Genomic DNA, 19,826 nt, shown 5'->3' on the forward strand with positions numbered 1-19,826 from the left:
GGGGGGAATCTTCAAAAGAATCCCCTGCCTTCTGGGGGAAAGGCAGGGTTATGTAGAATTTCACCTACTAAAACCCCCTCGGTGGCCATCCTTTAGTGACATTGACGAAGGTTCCGGGATCTCCAAGGAACACACTGGTACCTTCCGCACTCAAACTCTTCTTGTGGCTCCACGATGTTACGGCAACAAAGGACACTCTAGGTTACCGTCTTCCTGGGGTAGAGGTAGACTTAGAAAGAGATTGCGTGAATTGCGTGAAAGGTGACATGATCAAAAAGAGAGTGATGACTGATATGACGTATGATAGAGTTATTTGGAGGACAAAAACTTGTTGTGCCGACCCTACGGGAGTAGGATAAGGAGGATGACGATAATGACATTTCTTCAATTAATATCTAGAAAAATGTAGAAACTCTTATTTGTCACCTCATTAGAGTTATAGAAATTGAATTCAATTGCATTGGAATAGGGTTAATATTGGGTTAAAGTTGGGATCGGATACAATTAGGATTTAAATTGAATATCATGTCATCCACAATCCTATTGAGACTGGATATAAAGTCGATCCACAATCCCTTGGAGACTGGATCTAGACTGGTCGAAGCATTAATGCAACAGCATGTTAATTTACGTAAACGATTGCAATTAATGGCTTTATTTAATATGTTTAACTAAGAATTCATATTTAATATATTTCACAATTAATGGAATCAAAAGAATTGAAGCGTTTACGGCGATTTCATTGCGGACATTCCAATCTTACTTCTTACTAATATTGTAAATAGTTATTATTATTTTGGGTGACACGCTAATAGCTAGTTAGCTGATGCGTGTGTTTACATGGATGGATGTTTATTAGCCTAAACGGCTGAACGGATTTCGGTGAAATTTGGTATAAATGTAGAAAATAGTCTGGCAGAACGGATAGGCTTATTAATATTATTACTTTGTTTTACATCTGTGCCAAATTTAAATAAGATATGTTGAACCGTTGCGGAATGATCGAGTAAACATTAAAAAACTAAATTAATGAATCCCACGGGAACCGTAACTTATCCCGGGATAAAAAAGTAGCCTATGTGTTCTTCCAGACTATGCTCTAAACCTGTGCCAAATTTCTTGAAGATCCGTTCAGCCGTTTAGGCTACAAACGCTAACAAACATCCCTCCATCCATCCATCCATCTAAATTTTCGCATTTATAATATTAGTAAGATATAGATTTATCAGAATATTATACTTACTCGTTAAAATTGTAATTGAACAATTCAATTGTCAGATAAAAAGTTACCTACAGACAGACAGACAAATGTTATAGACAGACATCAAGTGAGTCAACGACCAAATATGTTAAAGATGTCTCAAACCAGACTATCGTTTATCGTCTCGACCACTTTTATATTAACAACATTCTCTTATCTTTATATCCATGCTTTTAGGAGATCTATAAAACTATATAAATGATTTTTTGTTTCAGATCACGTGGGTAGACAGTAACGCTGGAGTTATAACACAAGGTGTTACGAACACGATCGAACCGCTATCAGATGGACATAGATTTACAGCAAGGTTTGTGCTCTATTTGTTTGAAGAAATCTCTTTTGAACCATCTATTGTTTTATTCAGTCTAGTTACTAACATTGTTTAGATTGATATAAATGATTTATTAATTTACATAAAAATTCAAATAAACATATAAATCAGTAGCAACTAAAGCTGTTTTAATCATAGTAATGCAAGCTTTGATTTTTTTACAGGGGGTTTTGTTGTGCAGCGACAATAACGCCCTATAAGTCTTCAACTTACTAAATTCAGTTATCGTCCAGTTAACATCCATAACACTTAAAATAATTAAATACTAACATACAAAAGTTTAGATGGATGGATGTTTGTTAGAATTCATAGCCTTAGCTGAACGGTGATTTTCTCGATGAGATTTGGTATAGATGTAGAGGATAGTCTGAAAGAACATATAGGTTACTCACAGAGGTGTTTTTAATTCCACGAGGAAGAAGTCGTGGACGAAATCTAGATTAGAACTTAATTGTTTGTACGACTTTATGATTAATATTTTTTTAATATCGCAGGTCTATTTTGAAGCTGACCCCCAAGCAGGAACATCATAATCAAACGTTCACGTGTCAAGCTCAGAACACGGCAGACAGAGCGTACCGGGCCGCTAGTATACAAATAGAGGTGAGTTTGAAAGTTATCAAAGAGGTTTTAATATTTTTTTTTAACAAAGGTTGCTCTTAATAGTGAATGTAAAATTGTTTTGAAGCTAATGGATATGTTGTTGCATGTTTTAATTATTGTGGGTCTGTTAATATTACATGTATAACTGTTATCGATGAATGAATGGACTTTAAAATATTTCTAGCGGAAACTATTGTTTTCTGTTATTTTTATTTAACTTATAAAGAAGTATTAACTTAATTGACTTCGATCACAATTTATTACCTTAATAATGAACGACTTTGTTACTTAGTTGAACATTAAAACGTTAAAATGTTTCGAACTTATGTTATTTGTTAGGTTTCGTTTGCTAAATTATCTATAGCAGTGTACTACGATTGAATAAATTGACAAAGCAATGTAAAAGGTTACTTGTTTTGAAAAATATATTAAGATAAGAGATTTTAACTCTAAAGTAGCTATCGCTCGAGCCTCTCTCCGCGTGGAATTAAAAAAAAAAAACAAAAGTAAGACTACATGTTCTTCCAGACTTTCTGACAGACATATATGCCAAATTTCATTGCGATCCGTTCAGCCGTCTAGGAGGAGAATCTTAACAAACTTCCATTTATCTACATAGCATTTAGTAGGATTATTAAAGAATAACTTTCTTGAAATCAGTAAGTTTTAATATTATTTAGAATTCAAAATCAAAACGTGACATTTCCAAATCTTTGTTAGCAAAGGTTGGATCTCCTCGTTACTGTCACGGCATCGCAGACTGTGTTACAGCGTCGTTAGCGGTCTGTATATCAGGCGAATTGTTCTATTTTACGTCCCGTCGCCTGGCAAAGGTCTTTGTTGGGGAGCCTCGAATCGTTAAGCCTTGTCATACTTCGGGGTCTGCCCGCCCTTCCTCTCTGATTAAATTTGTTGCCATTTCCAAGGCGACGTTCGCTAATTCGAATTAACAATTTAGATGTCTTTGTACGTAACGTCTCGTCTTTTAACGTAACCTTTCGTTTTACTGATTTTATGTAAAGTTGAGATCTAAATCGTTTTGTAGATTGTCATAGCGAATGAGTTTAAGAGAATAATAATAGCAAGTGAGATAGATAGACACAGAGAGAAAGAGAGAGAGAGAGTAAATCGATTGCAATATCATCTAAAATCATCGTATTTTAATACGATTTTCTTTGAATCACAGAAGACTAATAAAATTGTATGTCTATTTAATTTGCATTAATTGTAAGAAACGCTTATATTAATTGTAAACCCATTTGAATCTTCATTTCTAACCTTCCTAAATTCGTGGTATTGCTGTTTATTTATTCTGATCTCGCGTCTTCCCCTCAGTTGGACCCTTTGCCTAAAGGTGTCGGTTTGAAGCTTACAAATTCAGCGCGTACACAAAAAAGTGCGGCCTCCCCGAATGTGTCTGTTACATTATTTATGTGTTCGGAAAGAACTCGAAACCAAGTTGGTTTTAACAATGAAGTAAAGAAGCCAAGTTTCATCTGCTACAGTCTTTGTGATGAATTACAATCGTTCGGTTCGTTATTACTTTAGGAACATGGAGATAAATTAAGAAACAAGATGTTAACGAAATGCTTTAAAGAATGAATAAAGTACTTGACTAATAAGACAGAATTAAATTTAAAAGTAATACAACTACATAAAGGAAATTAACTGCTCGTATTCTCACCAAATAATATGAGAATTGACACCAGACTGTCAGAATAAACTCCTAGAAAAATCTCCATTTCTTTCCTTAATTCGTAAATTAAAATGCTATTGCATCAATTCAACCAACCGTCTCTAGTCTATTGAATCACATGTAACAAGGAAAACATTTATGAGTGTGGACATCAGTAGAGTAAGACCTAGAAAGAAATGGATGGATTGCGTGAAAGGTGATCAAGAAGAGAGTGATGATTGTGATGACGGATCCGAAGGCAAAATCGGATGCCCCATACGCTGCGGGAGTAGCATAAAGATCAGTCAAGATCTCGAGTCTTGGTTATATGTCTCATAAAGGTTATTATAGTTTTTGATGAAAATAAAAGCACCGATTTACGCTCATAAAATATTACGACAACCATCTGAAGGAGTGGGTATAAAATAAATATTCTGATATCAATGGATACGGTATACTTTTAGCAAAATTATTGTCGTTCAAAGAGTCTGCTAAAAGGGAATTACTATTCCGGTCACGGGCAAGAATGCCTTTTAGAAGACCTTTCTTTATTATTTCGGTCCTCAGTTTTTTTTTTGTTTAACAGTATGTTATGAGGATACATGTTGTAATGCTTTGAGAAGCGCTGTAAGTATTCGTAATGTTGTATTCTTTAATTCTTTGATTTAGATATTTGCGTCTGATGTACAGTCGAGGACGTAAATTTCCTATCCATTAAAGTGTTCTGTAATTCGATAGAACATAATCGATACTTGATACTTCAGTTCTATTGTTTTAAAGGCGAGGTCGACGGACGAAGCAGAAGGCGACTGAAACTCTCAGGTGTGTTTCCCGTTCGGCCGATCGGATGACCGATCAATCGACTCAATAGGATTTTTCCCATTACGCCAATTGAATCTGTATAATCAATCGATCTGATGGCAAAAGCCCCGTTGGGTTGAAACTGTTTACTGATCGGCCCAACGACAAACACCCATAGACAGCAGTACTTTGACGTATTAATTTATATGAAACCGATTTTGATAGACTGCAAGTGCTGATATATGCCTATCAATGTCTATTCTCTATTATTTCTATACTAATATAATAACGTGTAAACACACACAATACTTTGTGGCGTAGGATGTCAGCAATTACAGCATATTTTTAAACAATTATTTCTTAAATGAAAAACCCTACACTTACGACACGCTTTAGGCTATATATTTTTACGCTATTAAACTTAAGAAGTAAATAAATTAGCAAAACCTGTCATGTGGGAAAAGAACCATAAACTACATTCTGCCAACATCAAGGAAGCAAAATTGCCATTGTTGTCATGCGTGCATTTGAATTTTGACATTTGCAGTTGAGAATTTGACAAATGTAAACAATAAAATAAAGTTTGATAAATGAAGCCACACGGGTATAGCTAGTTACATTATACATAGAAAACGTTACAATACTAAAATATATTACGTTACCTAACTATAATAGTTTTTTTAAGTCATTAATTATCTGTAGGGACGGTTATAACAGAAGGGCCTGGTTTGTTTATCATGCCCTTTTCCGTTAGCCATAAAACAAGAACCCTTTTTACGTAGCCAATTACTTTTTATGATCAAATGGATACTGCTTCGATATCGAGATTGCCATTTGTACTCTTAACTGGCATGCGACCATTTATGACTAAACTAATGCACAACTGTTGTCCGATTGTTGTTTTGTAGTCAATTCAACTGTTTACTTCATCATCACCAGCGTCATACGTCCCCGCTGAGGGGCTCGGCGCCTACCCTAATATGGGGTGGCTAGGCCATAGTCAACCACGCTGGCCCAATGCGGGTTGGTTGACTTCACACATATCTTTGAATTTTTTCGCCGATATGTGCAGGTTGCATCACGATGTTTTCCTTCACCGTAAGAACGTCTGGTAAACTATGTACATATGAAAATTCGAAAAATCGAAAATCACATTGGTACATGGCGGGAATCGAACCCAAGACCTGTAGATTACAAGTCAAGTGTTCAAACCACTGAGCCACTGACGCTCATGTTTACTTGTACAAGTAAAAATCGAGTGTGGGCACCTCTATAAACTCATAGGTATCAAAGCGCGACTAAACAGTTGTGCGATAGTTTGGTCAAAGGTGTGCCTCTTATGTTATATTAAGTATCTTAAGATTTTGCATATTTTAGTTAATTATTAGAGTAAGTAAGTGTTTAAACTTAGATGGCTAGACGACGTCGAACGCGATCTTAAGAACATCGGCGTCAAGGGCTGGAAGCAAAAAGCCCAAACCAGGCCCAGGCCCACCCGCGGATGTAGTGCCTCAGATGATGAAGTGTTTAAGCAGACTAAAATACTACTCAAGGAAATGAATTGTAATTATAGAGGCTATCAACAAATGTTTATTCCATTGACATTTTAAAATAAAACACTGTTCATTGATCAAAAAATCACAAAAAAAAAACATAGAAACCCTGTTAATGAAATTAAAAAAATCTTGGCCAAAAGAAGAAGGCTGCCTCCCAGCCTCCCCTAACTACTAGTACGTTGTTCAGTGCATGATACAGGGGGCAGTTTGTGTACTAATTTAAGACGATAGAATCTTCTGTTATAATTAAAACCAACCAAATTGAAGACAAATTAATCTTGTAAAAAGTAATTTGTTAAAAGATTTCTTTTTTATATCTTCAATGCACGAAATTCAATTGGAACGTATCCGAGTATTTTATGGATTAAAAATAATGGTAATAAAATAATACGTGTATTTTATTGACGAGTATAAATAAAATACATACATACTCTTGGATCTTTGACTTTTAAGAGGCAGGACTTGTGAAGAGTATAATTCAGAGTAAACAAAAAATGAATCCAACAATTGCTTATGTGCTCATTTTTTGCGTATTAATTCTGAGTCAATTATCTATCATAAAGACGTTGCAATCTTATTAGTATTATAAATGCGAAGGTTTAGTTGGATGGTTTGTTAGAGTCTGTAGCCTAAACTGTTGGACGGATCTCAATGAAATTTTACATAGATGTAGATGATAATCTGGAAGAACACAGACTACTTAATTTATTTTAATTCAACATGGGTCAAAGGTTTATATAAATGACAGCATGATGTATGTTATTGTCATCGTCACCTCACACTCTACCAAAAGAGGATTTTAGCGGCTTTGCTTACCCTAGTCCGTTTCGCTATAGTCAAAGTTTCGAGCCGTGAGGGTGTATTCTGAAAATTTTGATAGCGAATTTTTTTTTTCAACGCCGCATTGCGTGCATAAATTTTAATTTGCTTAACGTTCACGACAGAACATTCATTCTGGCCATTCATTTTCAAGTAAAACAAAGCTATAAAGCCAATAGATTAGTCCGCAGTGCGAGCTATTAAAAATTCAGTTCAAAAAACTGTCTCTCATTTATTATTCGGTGAGTTTATGGCTTAGCTGGTTTGCTGGGCTATGACTTTATTTATGCGTTTTTTTTAAAGTCCGATGCAATGAATTTTGTTTATTGCCTCCCGGGTGTAATGGTTAATTTCGAAAGGCCCATAAACCCATTTATTGTCGCATTTGTTGGAAATTATAACATTGGACAGTTGGAGAAATGGGAGATTACAAAATGTAATGAATTGAGAAACTAAGAGTGTAGCGTAGTAGTGTACGGGTGGTCGCTTTTATATTGATATCCACGAACTACTTGACTCTAAAATAGCTTACGTTTCAAATTTGATACCTCGCATTAGCGCCTACAATCATTTTATTTCAATATCAAGCTGTTTCCCTGTTACCTTTGACTGATAATCTTCAAGTTAGAAAATAAAAAAAAGCATATCACGAAAATATATAAAAATATCGTTCTGATTTTTTTTTACTATTTTTCCCTTTCAGTAAAAACACAATAAATTTAAAAGTACATGTCGTCTTAATCGAGTTTTAACATTGATTTCTGAGATAACTCTTTGTTTAAATTATGATGTAATTGGGAAGCTTACATAATTGATAATTGATCCTTTTTGTCAACAGGTTAAATATGGACCTAAAATCAAGTTGTTAAAGAAATCTGGCAACAAGGGGAAGATACCTGAAGGGGAGGATCTTGTTGTTGGTAAGTTGGTTTTATAGCAAACTTTATTTTCCCACAAAGATATCTGGCCTTGTAAGAAAGACACATTGTGGTTAGTTCGCTCAAAAAAATGTATAACCTATAGACATTGAAAAATGTCATAAGTAACGACCATGACAACTACAACACGACAAAGATCTTAAGACAATTTTCAACTTTGAAGGAGGGCGCTAGTGAGCTATCAAAAACATCATCATCAGATATCCTTGTCTGTCTATAGTCTAATTGGCTTTATCGATGACCTGTGGAGTTGTTAAACTTCTTTTTTATTTTTTTTTACTTATTGATTTTTTTTTTTCAGATTGCAAAGCTGATGCGAATCCAAACAATTTAACATACAAATGGTACCTTGATGGTGATCTTATTGGAAACCAATCTGAATTGGTGAGTTAATTTGTTATGGTTATTCAGTTAATTTCAAAACTATTGTGTTAAATATTTAATTCTGAAGGTGAAAACTCCCCATATCTGTAAAGAAATTATGATACATATGTATGAAGTCAACCATCAGTGGACCAGCATGGTTGACAAAGTCCTGGTTACTTCTAACTAACGCTAAAGTCAAGGCGTAAAAGAGAAGTAATTTAAACTGATCATCTTCCCCCATATCTCATAAAGTCGGCGCAAAAGGTTTTGGTCCTCCAGATAACTATAATCTGTCAGCCCAGTCATCACTCCTTTCTTGATCATGTCACCTTTCACGCAATCCATCCATCTCTTTCTACTACCTTCGACACTCATAACATGGCCATACCATAGTAACCTTTTACTCTCTTAACTGATGTTTAGTTCTATTCAAAAAATCCTTCTGTCTATTGGCTACAAATGCAATAACGGATAACTGAATTGGATATCCATTGTTTCGTAGGATGTTTGGTATATCCAATCCTATCCATCTAAGTGGTTTTACCGTGTGCGGGTAAATCCTATCTTGCTAGCTAAGCACTCGAATTTCCTGTCAACTTGTCTCTGTTTGACTCCTTGAAGTAGACACGTGTCGTATGCAAGGAAAGGAAATTGGGATACATGTTTATGTTTGAGTTAAATTTTAATACTTATTGGCTATTCATGACTCAGCTTTTTAATGGTGAAAGATTTTTTGAAATCAGACCAATCGTTTTTAAGTTATTTTAAAACAAACAAAAACACAAATCTTAGTATAGATTAAAGGTAACTATGGGACCCTATTAACGTAACGTAAAATGATTTACTGATTGTTGTTTAAATAGTAGTGTAACAAAGAAAAGTCATTTATTATTTCAAGAAATCTAATGAGAAGAAAGATTTGTAAATTTCTATGTAACGAATTTTAAACCGACCGTGGTAGAACTTCGTAGTTTTTATATAATAAATGACAATTACAAAATGCAACATAAGAGACATATTTAAAGAAAATAAACACAAACATTAAAAATTCAATTTCTGTAGTAAATTAAATAAAAAAGGCTTTTAAAATAACTAAGTGAACAATGATCAAATTCAAAAATTATTGTACAAATGAAAAGCGACTCTAACACTGAGTCACTTAGGCTATGTTTTATGCTAAATTCTTTATTCCGCTTAGAAGAAGTCGCTAGCAAAAGTTAGTATTTTTATAAACCATTATTACACAATCACAGTGAAAATGTAGCAAGATGTAGCCAGTTCAAATATAGCAGGGATGGACTAAACCTTGCTTACGATCGTCATAAAACTTGATATTAAATATATTTATAAGATATAATTATTTCTTTTGTTTTAGGTTATAACAAACGTAACAAGGAAACACAATGGAGCGGTGCTCAAGTGTTTAGTTTACAATGAAGTTGGGAAAAGTGAGGAGTCTGAGACATTGGAAGTTACATGTGAGTAGAGTTCATCATATCCCCTGCCTTATCCTACTCCTGTAGTATGCGTACCAGGTTTTCGTCCTCCAAATAACTCTATCATCCGTCATCTCAGTCATCACTCCCTTCTTCATGTTACCTTTCACGCTGCATCCATCTCTTTTTACGTCTACCTCAACCGGTGTACCACACTCATAACTAACGTTCTCTTTGTTACATGCGGTTCATCCCTCATAACATACCATGCTAACCTTTTACTCCTTAATTTGGGTTTAACTAAGCAAATTTGGAATTCCCCTTCTATTAAAATCTCGCCTTGTGTTTCTTGGAAATTTCAATATTCTTTCAACATCCTTTTTCTTTTTAAATTGGTCAATGCTAAATACAACCTCTTTGGCTAACAAGTGTGAATACAGCCAAAGAGGTTGAATACTGGCCACCGAGACATTGCATGGTTTAAGTATGAAAGAAAAGTAGTGGAAAAACAATAGATAGAAGAGACGCGTACAAGATGTAGTCGCGACATAGTATTTGTTATTTGTAAAATATATAACTAAATAAATTTGAATTAAGTTTGTTTTAATTAGAAGAAGGTTTTTGTTTTGCATTTTTGGCTGACGCGCTGTCGGTGACAAGTTAAACGTAAATATCAACCTGACAATTATCTTTTTGTACAAAAAAATGTTATAATTTTTACCATAGCAACTCTTTCACTAAAATAACTCTTATTATATTTGTCGATAAATCCAATTTCCTGTACAAAATTGTGTTGTCTTTTCAGTTTATGGAATAAAAATTTCGATTTTTTTTTGTAGACGCCCCATCGTTTCGAAGCTTCCCTAAAGACGTGGAAGCGGAAATCGGTAAAGTGGCAACCCTAAGCTGTGACGTTGACGGACACCCAGTGCCGGAAATCGAATGGCTACATAGAGAAGAAGATCAAAATATAGTAAGTATTTTAAATATTTCAAACCTATAAAATATATAGACGAGGCAGTGAATAATTTGTACCGGTACTTTCTCTGATAGGTAATATACCAGTTATCAAGTTTTATTGTACTAAACATTTAACAAAATTATAATTAGCACCACCTTTTGTTATAAAATAAACTAAACAGTGTGTTAAAATAAAATATAAGCATTTAAATATTATTTAAATAACATATATAGGTAATTTATTATACAATTAATTGTAATTACAAGTGATTTTGAGGTTATCAATAGAGAGCGTTAGTGTTATATGAAAAATGTTTCAAGAGAAGTGTCAAATATGCCTCCTCTATTTATATTTGAATCTCTTAATTTTAAATGACCAGTAGTTCGATAAATACTGGAGAAATAAAATTTCTATAGTCAAAGTCCACTTGTATCTCACTTATAGCGTCGCATAAGATTTGAATATTTTTGTTTCTGTTACTATTGAGTGGGCGTGCAAGTTGATATTTTTCAAGGTTTCCCACCATTTCATTTTATTAACCAATTACAATGTATAATTTGATGTTATCATATTTCAAAGCTATTTTTATAACATTATTTTAAAGATTTTTATTTAAATTTTAGAACCAACTAGCTGTCCCCGTGCGGTTTCATCCGCATGAAATTACGAAAATGTTATTTCATTGTTTACATTTGTCAAATTATCAATAGAAAATGTCAAACTGACATGCCATGACAAACCTTGGTAATCTTGTTTCCATAATGTTGGCAGCATCTTATAGTCTCTTTCCCACATTAGGGATTTTATCCAAAACATTTACTTCCTATTATTGGCGTGAAAATATGTAGCCTAAAGCGAGACGTAAGTGTAGGGCTTTTTATTACAAAAAGAATTATCCAAAAATATGCTATGATTGCTGACCTCTTAGGCAAGAAAGAAGTGTGTGTTTACGCTTTATTATATTAGTATAGATTTACTTAATAGTATATTTTTTTTAGCGTGTGGGCAGAACTGCGAATTTGACACTTACCGTGGACACGCATACCTCTGGAAGATACATCTGTAAAGCAAACGTTGAAGGGTACCCGGAAATAGAGGCTGAAGCAGCCATCTACATAAAAGGTACAAATATAAATACATAAAAAACACAAAGAATATACATAGAATATCTAGAATTAATTTCATCTACAGAACAATGACCATGACACTACTTTTAAAGCGACAAGTATAGACTTCGATGTTCTGTGCTTCAGATCTTATATGTGAAAATTGTAACCACAATCATAGTCATAGTAATATTATAAATGCAAAGGTTTAGATGGATGGATGGATGGATCTTTGCTAGCGTTTGTAGTCTAAAGGGCTGAACGAATTTTAAAGAAATTTGGTAAAGATGTAGAGGATAGTCTGGAAGAAGTAGCCTATATGGCTACTTGCCTTTTTTATTTTTACACGGAGAGAGTCGCGGGCGTAAGCTATTAGTGGAATAAAACCAATCATTTACTTATCTTACTAATATTATAAAAGCGAAAGTTTAGATGGATGGATGGATGGATGGATGTTTGTTAGAGTTTGTAGCCTAAACGGTTGAACGGATCCCGTGGGATTCAATAATTTTGTTTTTTTTTTAATGTTTGCTCGATTATTTTGCAACATATCTTATTGAAATTTGGCACAGATATAAAACACAGTCAGGAGTACACATGGGATAAGGTTCATCCCCGTAAAATTTCCGGTTCCGTAGGGATACGTGGCTTTTTGTTATTTATATAGTTGGTATGTTTTCTAATACCACGCGGACGAAGTCGCGGGCAACAGCTAGTATGTAAATAAATTCCTTGTTACTAGGAAAATAAAATTTACTCTAACTAATCAGCATAGATTATATTCATTAATTAATTTCTAAGTGGCAATGTGCGGGTAATTTCCTAGAACGTATTGCGTGGTTAATGTAGTACATTTTCCTTCGTTAAGTAAAAATGCCCTTGACTCATTTTCCTTGAACAAACGATATTAATTGGCATTATGTGTATTTCTTGAAAGCATAATGATGACCTTTATTAACTAACTGTTGCTCGCGACTTTGTCCATTTAGAATAAAAAATTATAGCTTTTGTTACTCAGTGATAACGTAGCTTTTTAATGGTGAACGAATTTTTTTGATCGGCCAAGTGGTTTTTGAGTTATTTCAATATATACAAAAATCCAAAAGTACAAATCTTTTCTGTTTATATACTAGCTGTTGTTCGCGACTTCGCCCGCGTGAAATTATAAGATAATAAAAAATGTAGCCTTTGTTACTCACAAATAAATTACCTTTCTAACGGTGAAAGAATTTTTAAAATTGGTCTAGTAGTTTTTGAGTTATTTCATCATCATCCACTTGCCCTTATCCCTTATGGAGGGTCGGCACAGTATGTGCTGCTCTTCCATACATCTCTATCAGCCGTCATATCTGAATCCACTCCTTTCTTAAGCATATCTTCCTTCACACAATCCATCCATACTTTCTTCGGTCTTCCTCTTCCTTTGTAGCCATCCACATTCAATCTCAACACTTTCTGGTTTATGTCCCCATCATTTCGTCGCATAATATGTCCATACCACGCTAACCTTTTGCTTCTCAATTTCTCCACCACTGGCGCTACTTTCAAACTTCCTCTAATGTACACATTCTTAACTTTATCCAATCTTGTCACACCACACATCCATCTTAATATACGCATCTCAGCCACATGCAATCTCCTTTCATCCGCAACTTTGGTGGCCCAGCATTCAGATCCATACAATACGACAGGTCTTATGATGGACTTGTAGATCTGTCCCTTAAGCCTAAGAGGCATTCTTGGATCACAAGTCACACCAGTAACCTGTCGCCATTTCATCCAACCTGCATTTATTCGGCTTTTTACGTCTCGGTCAACGCCACCGTCGGACTGGACTAGAGAACCAGTTATTTATTTATATATTAGAGTTATTTCAATACATACAAAAATATAAATCTTTCCTCTTTATAATATCAGTATAGATGTACAGATAGATTTGTTTATTTTTAATGAAATGGTAATTCTGTATCTTTTTTTCTGTAACATTAACTGTACTAACACTAAATTTGTTAGTGTGAATTTATGTCAATTTATTTATATATTAAAATTAAAATAAACTACAAGCCATCAATTTATTTAGTGAACTTGTCTAGTTTATTTTAAAGCAATAGGTATACCAATGGCAAACCTTTTTTTATGTAATGTATTTAATTATTTGTTTACCGTTTGTATTAATTTTAACATACATCGTTATAACAATTGAAAATCCTTGAATACCGCGTAAAAGATTGGATTCATTAGGTCCTAAAGTATCCTGTAGACCTTTGACTAAACTATCGCACAACTGTTCAGTCTCGCTTTGATTCCTATGAACTTATATTGAGGTGTGTACACTACTCGATTTTTAGTCGTGCAACTAAACAGTTGAATTGACTGCGAAACAATCGACAATCACACACTTCTGTGATAGTTAGATTTAGTAGGGATGTTTGTGTAAAATCAGTCGTGAATCTTATCGATTTTTATTCTTATAGTAGTTTGAATCGATAGATTTATAGTTATACAATTATGAATTAAAAAAAACACCGTTTTCTCAAATTAATAATGACCATAACAAATAATGAGAGTAAATAAATGTTTACTACTACAGCCGTACGTAATCGAATTGGATTTCGCTATTTTTTTTTGTCATCGCTAAATTCTCTACACTATAATCTATACTAGAATTGGCCTATAAATTAGTTAATAAGAAAATAATAATTTTAGTTGAGTTCGATAATTATTTAAACCGAATATCGATAGTTCATTATTGTTCACTGCGTGTTTGTTTCGTCACAACAATACCTGTCTATTAAGTATGGCATTTGTCTTCATACAAATTGAATTCGATACTTCATATGCGTCATTTGTCAAACTAATCTATCTTATTTAGACACACTATAGTCAATTGTGTGCGCCCGCTTTTAAGTAATTATTGAGACGTCGAGAATACAGTGTCAAAATCAAATGAACCTTATAACGTTGATAGACGCTTCCTTAATTACTGGAGTCAATAATCAATATCGGGGCAATGTTTCGGACACGTTGTCAAAGACACAATGGAAACGCACACTAGCTCCACTCCAAACTATCAACAATATATCTCATACACGCCCGCAGTATAGTGCGGCATTTGAATTGGCACAACGGAAATAATCTGGAGTTTTGTTAAGCGGAAAATGACGTCACAGATTACCTAATACAAAGCACACTTACGGTTTCCGATCTACTTTTTTTGTGACTGAGTGGCCACTTGCCTTGAAGAGGAATTTACAGATTCACCGGGCTTGAGGTGGCCGCGCAGATGGCGCTTAGTCTAAACCTCGAATTCGATCTACGTTACTTGAATTTTACTCCGTTGAAACTACGTTCAACATAACACTAATGTATAGATAAAAAAAAATGGATTTTTTTGTCAATTCACTATTAAAAATAAAGAGCTGTTAGAACCAATATTATTCAACTAACTCAGGAATTAGTATCATCATCATCATCTCCTTATCCTACTCCCGTAGAGTCGGCGCAACAGGTTTTTGTCCTCCACATAACTCTATCTTACGTCATCTCAGTCATCACTCCCTTTTTGATCATGTCATCTTTTACACAATCCATCCATCTCTTTCTAGGTCTACCTCTACCGATGTACCCTTCCACACTCATAACTAACGTTCTCTTTGTAACATGCGATTCATCCCTCCTCATAACATGCCCATACCATGCTAACCTTTTACTCCTAACCTTCTCTACTATGGGGGCTACTCTCAGTATGTTTTTATGTAAGATATATAAATGTAATCCCTCTGTAGCCAAAAACTTAACCGATTTTAACGAGGTATGTTAATTGATTATTCTCCTCCTGTCAAAGAGCCACTTAGTCGTATCTTTTTAATTATTTAGATTATTTAATAGTGTTATTGGGCCATGGTATATGCATCTAATCTATATGTATGTCGGAGTTGGGTCTTTCTCCCGACATCATTGCTACCGAGTCTTGGTTTCGTGGGCGTTATTTGGGTGAAGTGCGAGCATTAAAACACTAGAGACACGGATTAACACAATATAATTCGGAATCTACACTTATCACATAGCAAATCAACAAGCAAGACCGAGCAGCGGGTTCGTGGCACCCGCTCGTACCTCTACTACACTACTCTCCTCAATCGACTCGCCACTCTGCCAACACGCACCACAACATGTCACTACAAATGTCGCCCTCTAAGCACTGAAGTGCGCCTCGACCCCGCTCGAGCTAATAAAGGCCACTCGAGCCGCTTGCTCTGCTCTTATTGGTCGTATGCAAGTTGACGTACTTTTAATTTTAAAAAGAACTAAATACAAATGACATCGAGTTTCTACTTTCGAGAAAAAGGAATTAAATTAATAATTTTATCTTAAACAATATTAAAACGCAAGACAATAACGTTTGTTACACATAAAGCAACAGTCAATTTATAGCTTCCTGCGACATGTATAATAATATTATAAAGAGGAAAACTTTGTATTTTTGTATGTATTGAAAAACCTCAAAAACCACTGGACAGATTTTAAAAATTCTTTCACCATCAGAAAGGTAATTTATCAGTGAGTAACATAGGCTATATTTTATTATTACTAATGTTAAAGAACTATTAATAAACAGCGTGTTTCTGGACGCCGGCGTCATAAAATGATTAAACTTTTAACTTTTCTCGGCTTACGCTGCCTAAACCGTTAGAGGTATACAAAAATGATGATACCTTTGGTAATAGGTTGAAAAAAAGGGCAAACGTAATAGGTTATATTTGTTATTTCACGCAGGCGAAGTCGCGAGCAACAGCTAGTATTAAACAAAGTGGATCTGTTTTAATGTACAAAAGAGAACGCTTTATAATATTGAACCAATCTAATATTTGCTACTTCTCCATCGTGCCAATTCAAATGCTGCGTACTATATTTCATTAGTTTAAAAGCTACCGTGTCAAACGCAAGGTAAAATATTAATTCTTATGATAATCCCACACAAGGTCGAGGTAAATGGCAGTGATATATTTCTGAAAAACGTGGCTTATATTTCCTTATTAAGTAAAAGATTATTTAACAATAATTGTTTTACTAAGGGCATGTCCCGCCACTCGCTGATAGAGGCTCAGATAGCTTAAAAATGACGTCAGTGTTAGAGTACCAAAATCCGATACTATTATATTTTATACGTTGGATTGTTATCTGACGATTTACAAGAATTGTGGGACAGGCCAAGTTTTCAAAACAATCGTACAAAATACAACTAGACACAGGATAGACAGCTTAAATTTAAACAGTTTAAGTCTGTTTTGAACTAGAAATATACATCAAAGCAGTTATGTCGGCTGTCGGCTGTTAAACCACCACCTGAGATGTGAAAATTGTAAATTCAAAATCAATCATCATTCTATCCTCCTACCCTCTCATCAATGCTTATATAATGATTATTTCAGTAATAAAAAAAGGATTTTGACTACTAGACCTCTTTGATCCTTCCTAGATTATAAGACGATGAAGTTCATGTTGTTGTTTGAAAATTGGAATCATTTTACAACAAAAGATTCCGGAAACGAAACCAAGTTTGTAATAAAATTCGGATTACAGCAATAACAATTATGTTAATCATTAAAGTGAAACCGTTTAAAACATTGTTATCAATAAGTGTCGAAATTCAATGAAAACTAATCAAGGGAATTATACTAGATAAAATTTAAACTTTTTTGTATATAAATTGAATATCTGAAACTTATTAAACCTTCATTAAAGTACGTAATCCGAACTGTAATAGAATACTTGATTGAAATTAATATTCTATACCCGTTTTGAAATTTGCTTGTTAATAAATCATCATATTTTAATTTCCTGTTAACTTATTAATAGTTTAAACGAAAACAAGATTATAATTTTAATCTTACTAATATTATAAATGAGAAAGTTTAGATGGATGGATGTTTGTTAGCGTTTGTAGCCTAAACGGCTGAACGGATCTCTATGAAATTTGGCACAGGTTTAGAGCATAGTCTGGAAGTACACATAGGCTACTTTTTATCCCGGGAATAGTTGTGGTTCCCGTGGGATTCATTAATTTAGTTTTTTAATGTTTACTCGATTATTCTGCAACGGTTCAACATATCTTATTGAAATTTGGCACAGATATAAAACAAAGTCTGGAGTACACATGGGATAAGCTTCATCCCCGAGAAATGTCCGGTTCCCGAGGGATACGTAACTTTTTGTAATTTATATGGTTTGTATGTTTTCTAATACCACGCGGACGAAGTCGGGGGCAACAGCTCGTCTTCTACACATAGAAAGGTTTTCTTGAATTTACGCTAGAAAATTCTCTTTTTACATGACTTGACGGTTAGCGTGGTAAGATGCGAAGATTGTCACTTAAACAAGAAAGCATTAATTTTGAATGTAGGCTACAAATATAGAGGAAGACCCAAGAAAGTATGATAGTTAGAAGATAGATATGAAGTAAAGATGGATTGTATGAAAGAGGATATGCATAAGAAGGGAGTGAACTCAAATATGATAAATAGAGTTAGAGACAAGAGCAGGTTGATAATGGATATGAGACCACACCACAAACACATTTTTCCCTCTATAAAAAAAACACAAACACATACAGAAAACACAATACCTCATCTATCTGATAGAACAGAGAAAATGTTGCTCGGAAATCTAATTAACAACTAATCTACGTCTGTCAATATTCGCGGTATTTTTAATGAACATTTTAAAATTAATAACAACATACACTATTCAGAAGGAGATTAATTAAATTCTTTACTTTAATATATTTTCGTATCGATCTCAATGATAGAATATTGATTTTGGTTATCAATATTTGACTATATTTCCCTAGTTATGATACTAATAAGATGTAATTTGTTTTAGGACCGCCAAAGATAATATCAAACCAGACACAATTCGGTTCACAAGGTGACAGCGTGAATATAGAGTGCGCGGCGTTCTCAATACCAAGAATCGATAACATTTACTGGAGCTTTGAAGATAAAGATATTGACTCTGTTCATGATCAGGTATGAATAAGAAATTCAATATAACAGCTGTTACAGCGATTGTCAGTGTAGTTTTAACAGTGTTAGTGCCTGCTTTAACATCTTAGCACTGCAGGGCCGGCACGCCCCCAGTAATACCATTTTCCCCTTGCGCAGGGAACTGGTGTCCAAACTAGAGTGGTGTCCTGTGTAATAGATCACCAGGCCCCAGCCCCACAGAACACAATGAATCTTACAATAACAAACTTAAAAATAAACAGATATGTAGTACTTAGTAAAAATGAAGAAGAAATTAGAGCTATGTGTTAGGTCTTGGTGTGTAATGTGTAATGTTTAGTGGAAATAAGTTTTTTTTTTATTAAAATTATCCATACTAACATTATAAAGAGAAAAGATTTGTATTTCTTTATTATAAATATTAATTAGAATTTAAGAAAGATATGCCAATTATAATAATTTAAAATTTCCTTACAAGTCGATATCCAGTTTGCGGTAGTTATTACGAATTCAACTCATGTCCTGCCTGAGGGGTACGATATCGTTTTAATCGTATTAATTCTGAATTCAGGATTACGCATTTTTGGAAGATTTGCAACCAGGAGGCGTTGTTAATTCAACGTTGATCATCAGAGAAAGTCAATCAAGGCACTTCGGAACTTATAAATGTAATGTCTCCAATGAATTCGGAAGCGACGTTATGGTGATTACCCTCAAACCAAACAGTAAGTATTTACTTTCTCTCTCCATTTTTAGTTCTATCTCCTTCTAGCTTGGCTTCCTTATTGTAACACAACTTTTAGCAAAATGGTTTGAAGTGAACGGTTCGACTGCCTTATCCTGAATTAAAAGTAAAGAGTATTTTTTATTATAGTCTTTTAATAAAAGTCTTAAAATATTTCCAAAGAAATCTAGAAGGATCTTTTATAAATAAATAAACGACTATCCGAGACGTAAAACATCCTCGAT

At 34.1% G+C, this 19,826-nt stretch overlaps 1 protein-coding gene across 1 annotated transcript in view; it reads left to right on the forward strand.

The window, feature by feature from the left end:
• The window catches only part of LOC106108775 (irregular chiasm C-roughest protein-like), a 69,436-nt gene that overhangs the window by 38,354 nt on the left and 11,256 nt on the right, over positions 1–19,826 (forward strand). Inside the window, exons 6-14 of the mRNA XM_013290036.1 lie at positions 1,477–1,568; positions 2,087–2,195; positions 7,885–7,966; positions 8,286–8,368; positions 9,726–9,828; positions 10,626–10,759; positions 11,746–11,869; positions 18,736–18,881; positions 19,429–19,582. Coding sequence (XP_013145490.1) covers positions 1,477–1,568; positions 2,087–2,195; positions 7,885–7,966; positions 8,286–8,368; positions 9,726–9,828; positions 10,626–10,759; positions 11,746–11,869; positions 18,736–18,881; positions 19,429–19,582 — 1,027 coding nt within the window. The remainder of the gene's footprint in view (positions 1–1,476; positions 1,569–2,086; positions 2,196–7,884; positions 7,967–8,285; positions 8,369–9,725; positions 9,829–10,625; positions 10,760–11,745; positions 11,870–18,735; positions 18,882–19,428; positions 19,583–19,826) is intronic.

This window comes from Papilio polytes, unplaced genomic scaffold (genome assembly GCF_000836215.1).
Source record: "Papilio polytes unplaced genomic scaffold, Ppol_1.0 DF821400.1, whole genome shotgun sequence".
Lineage (NCBI taxonomy): Eukaryota > Metazoa > Arthropoda > Insecta > Lepidoptera > Papilionidae > Papilio > Papilio polytes.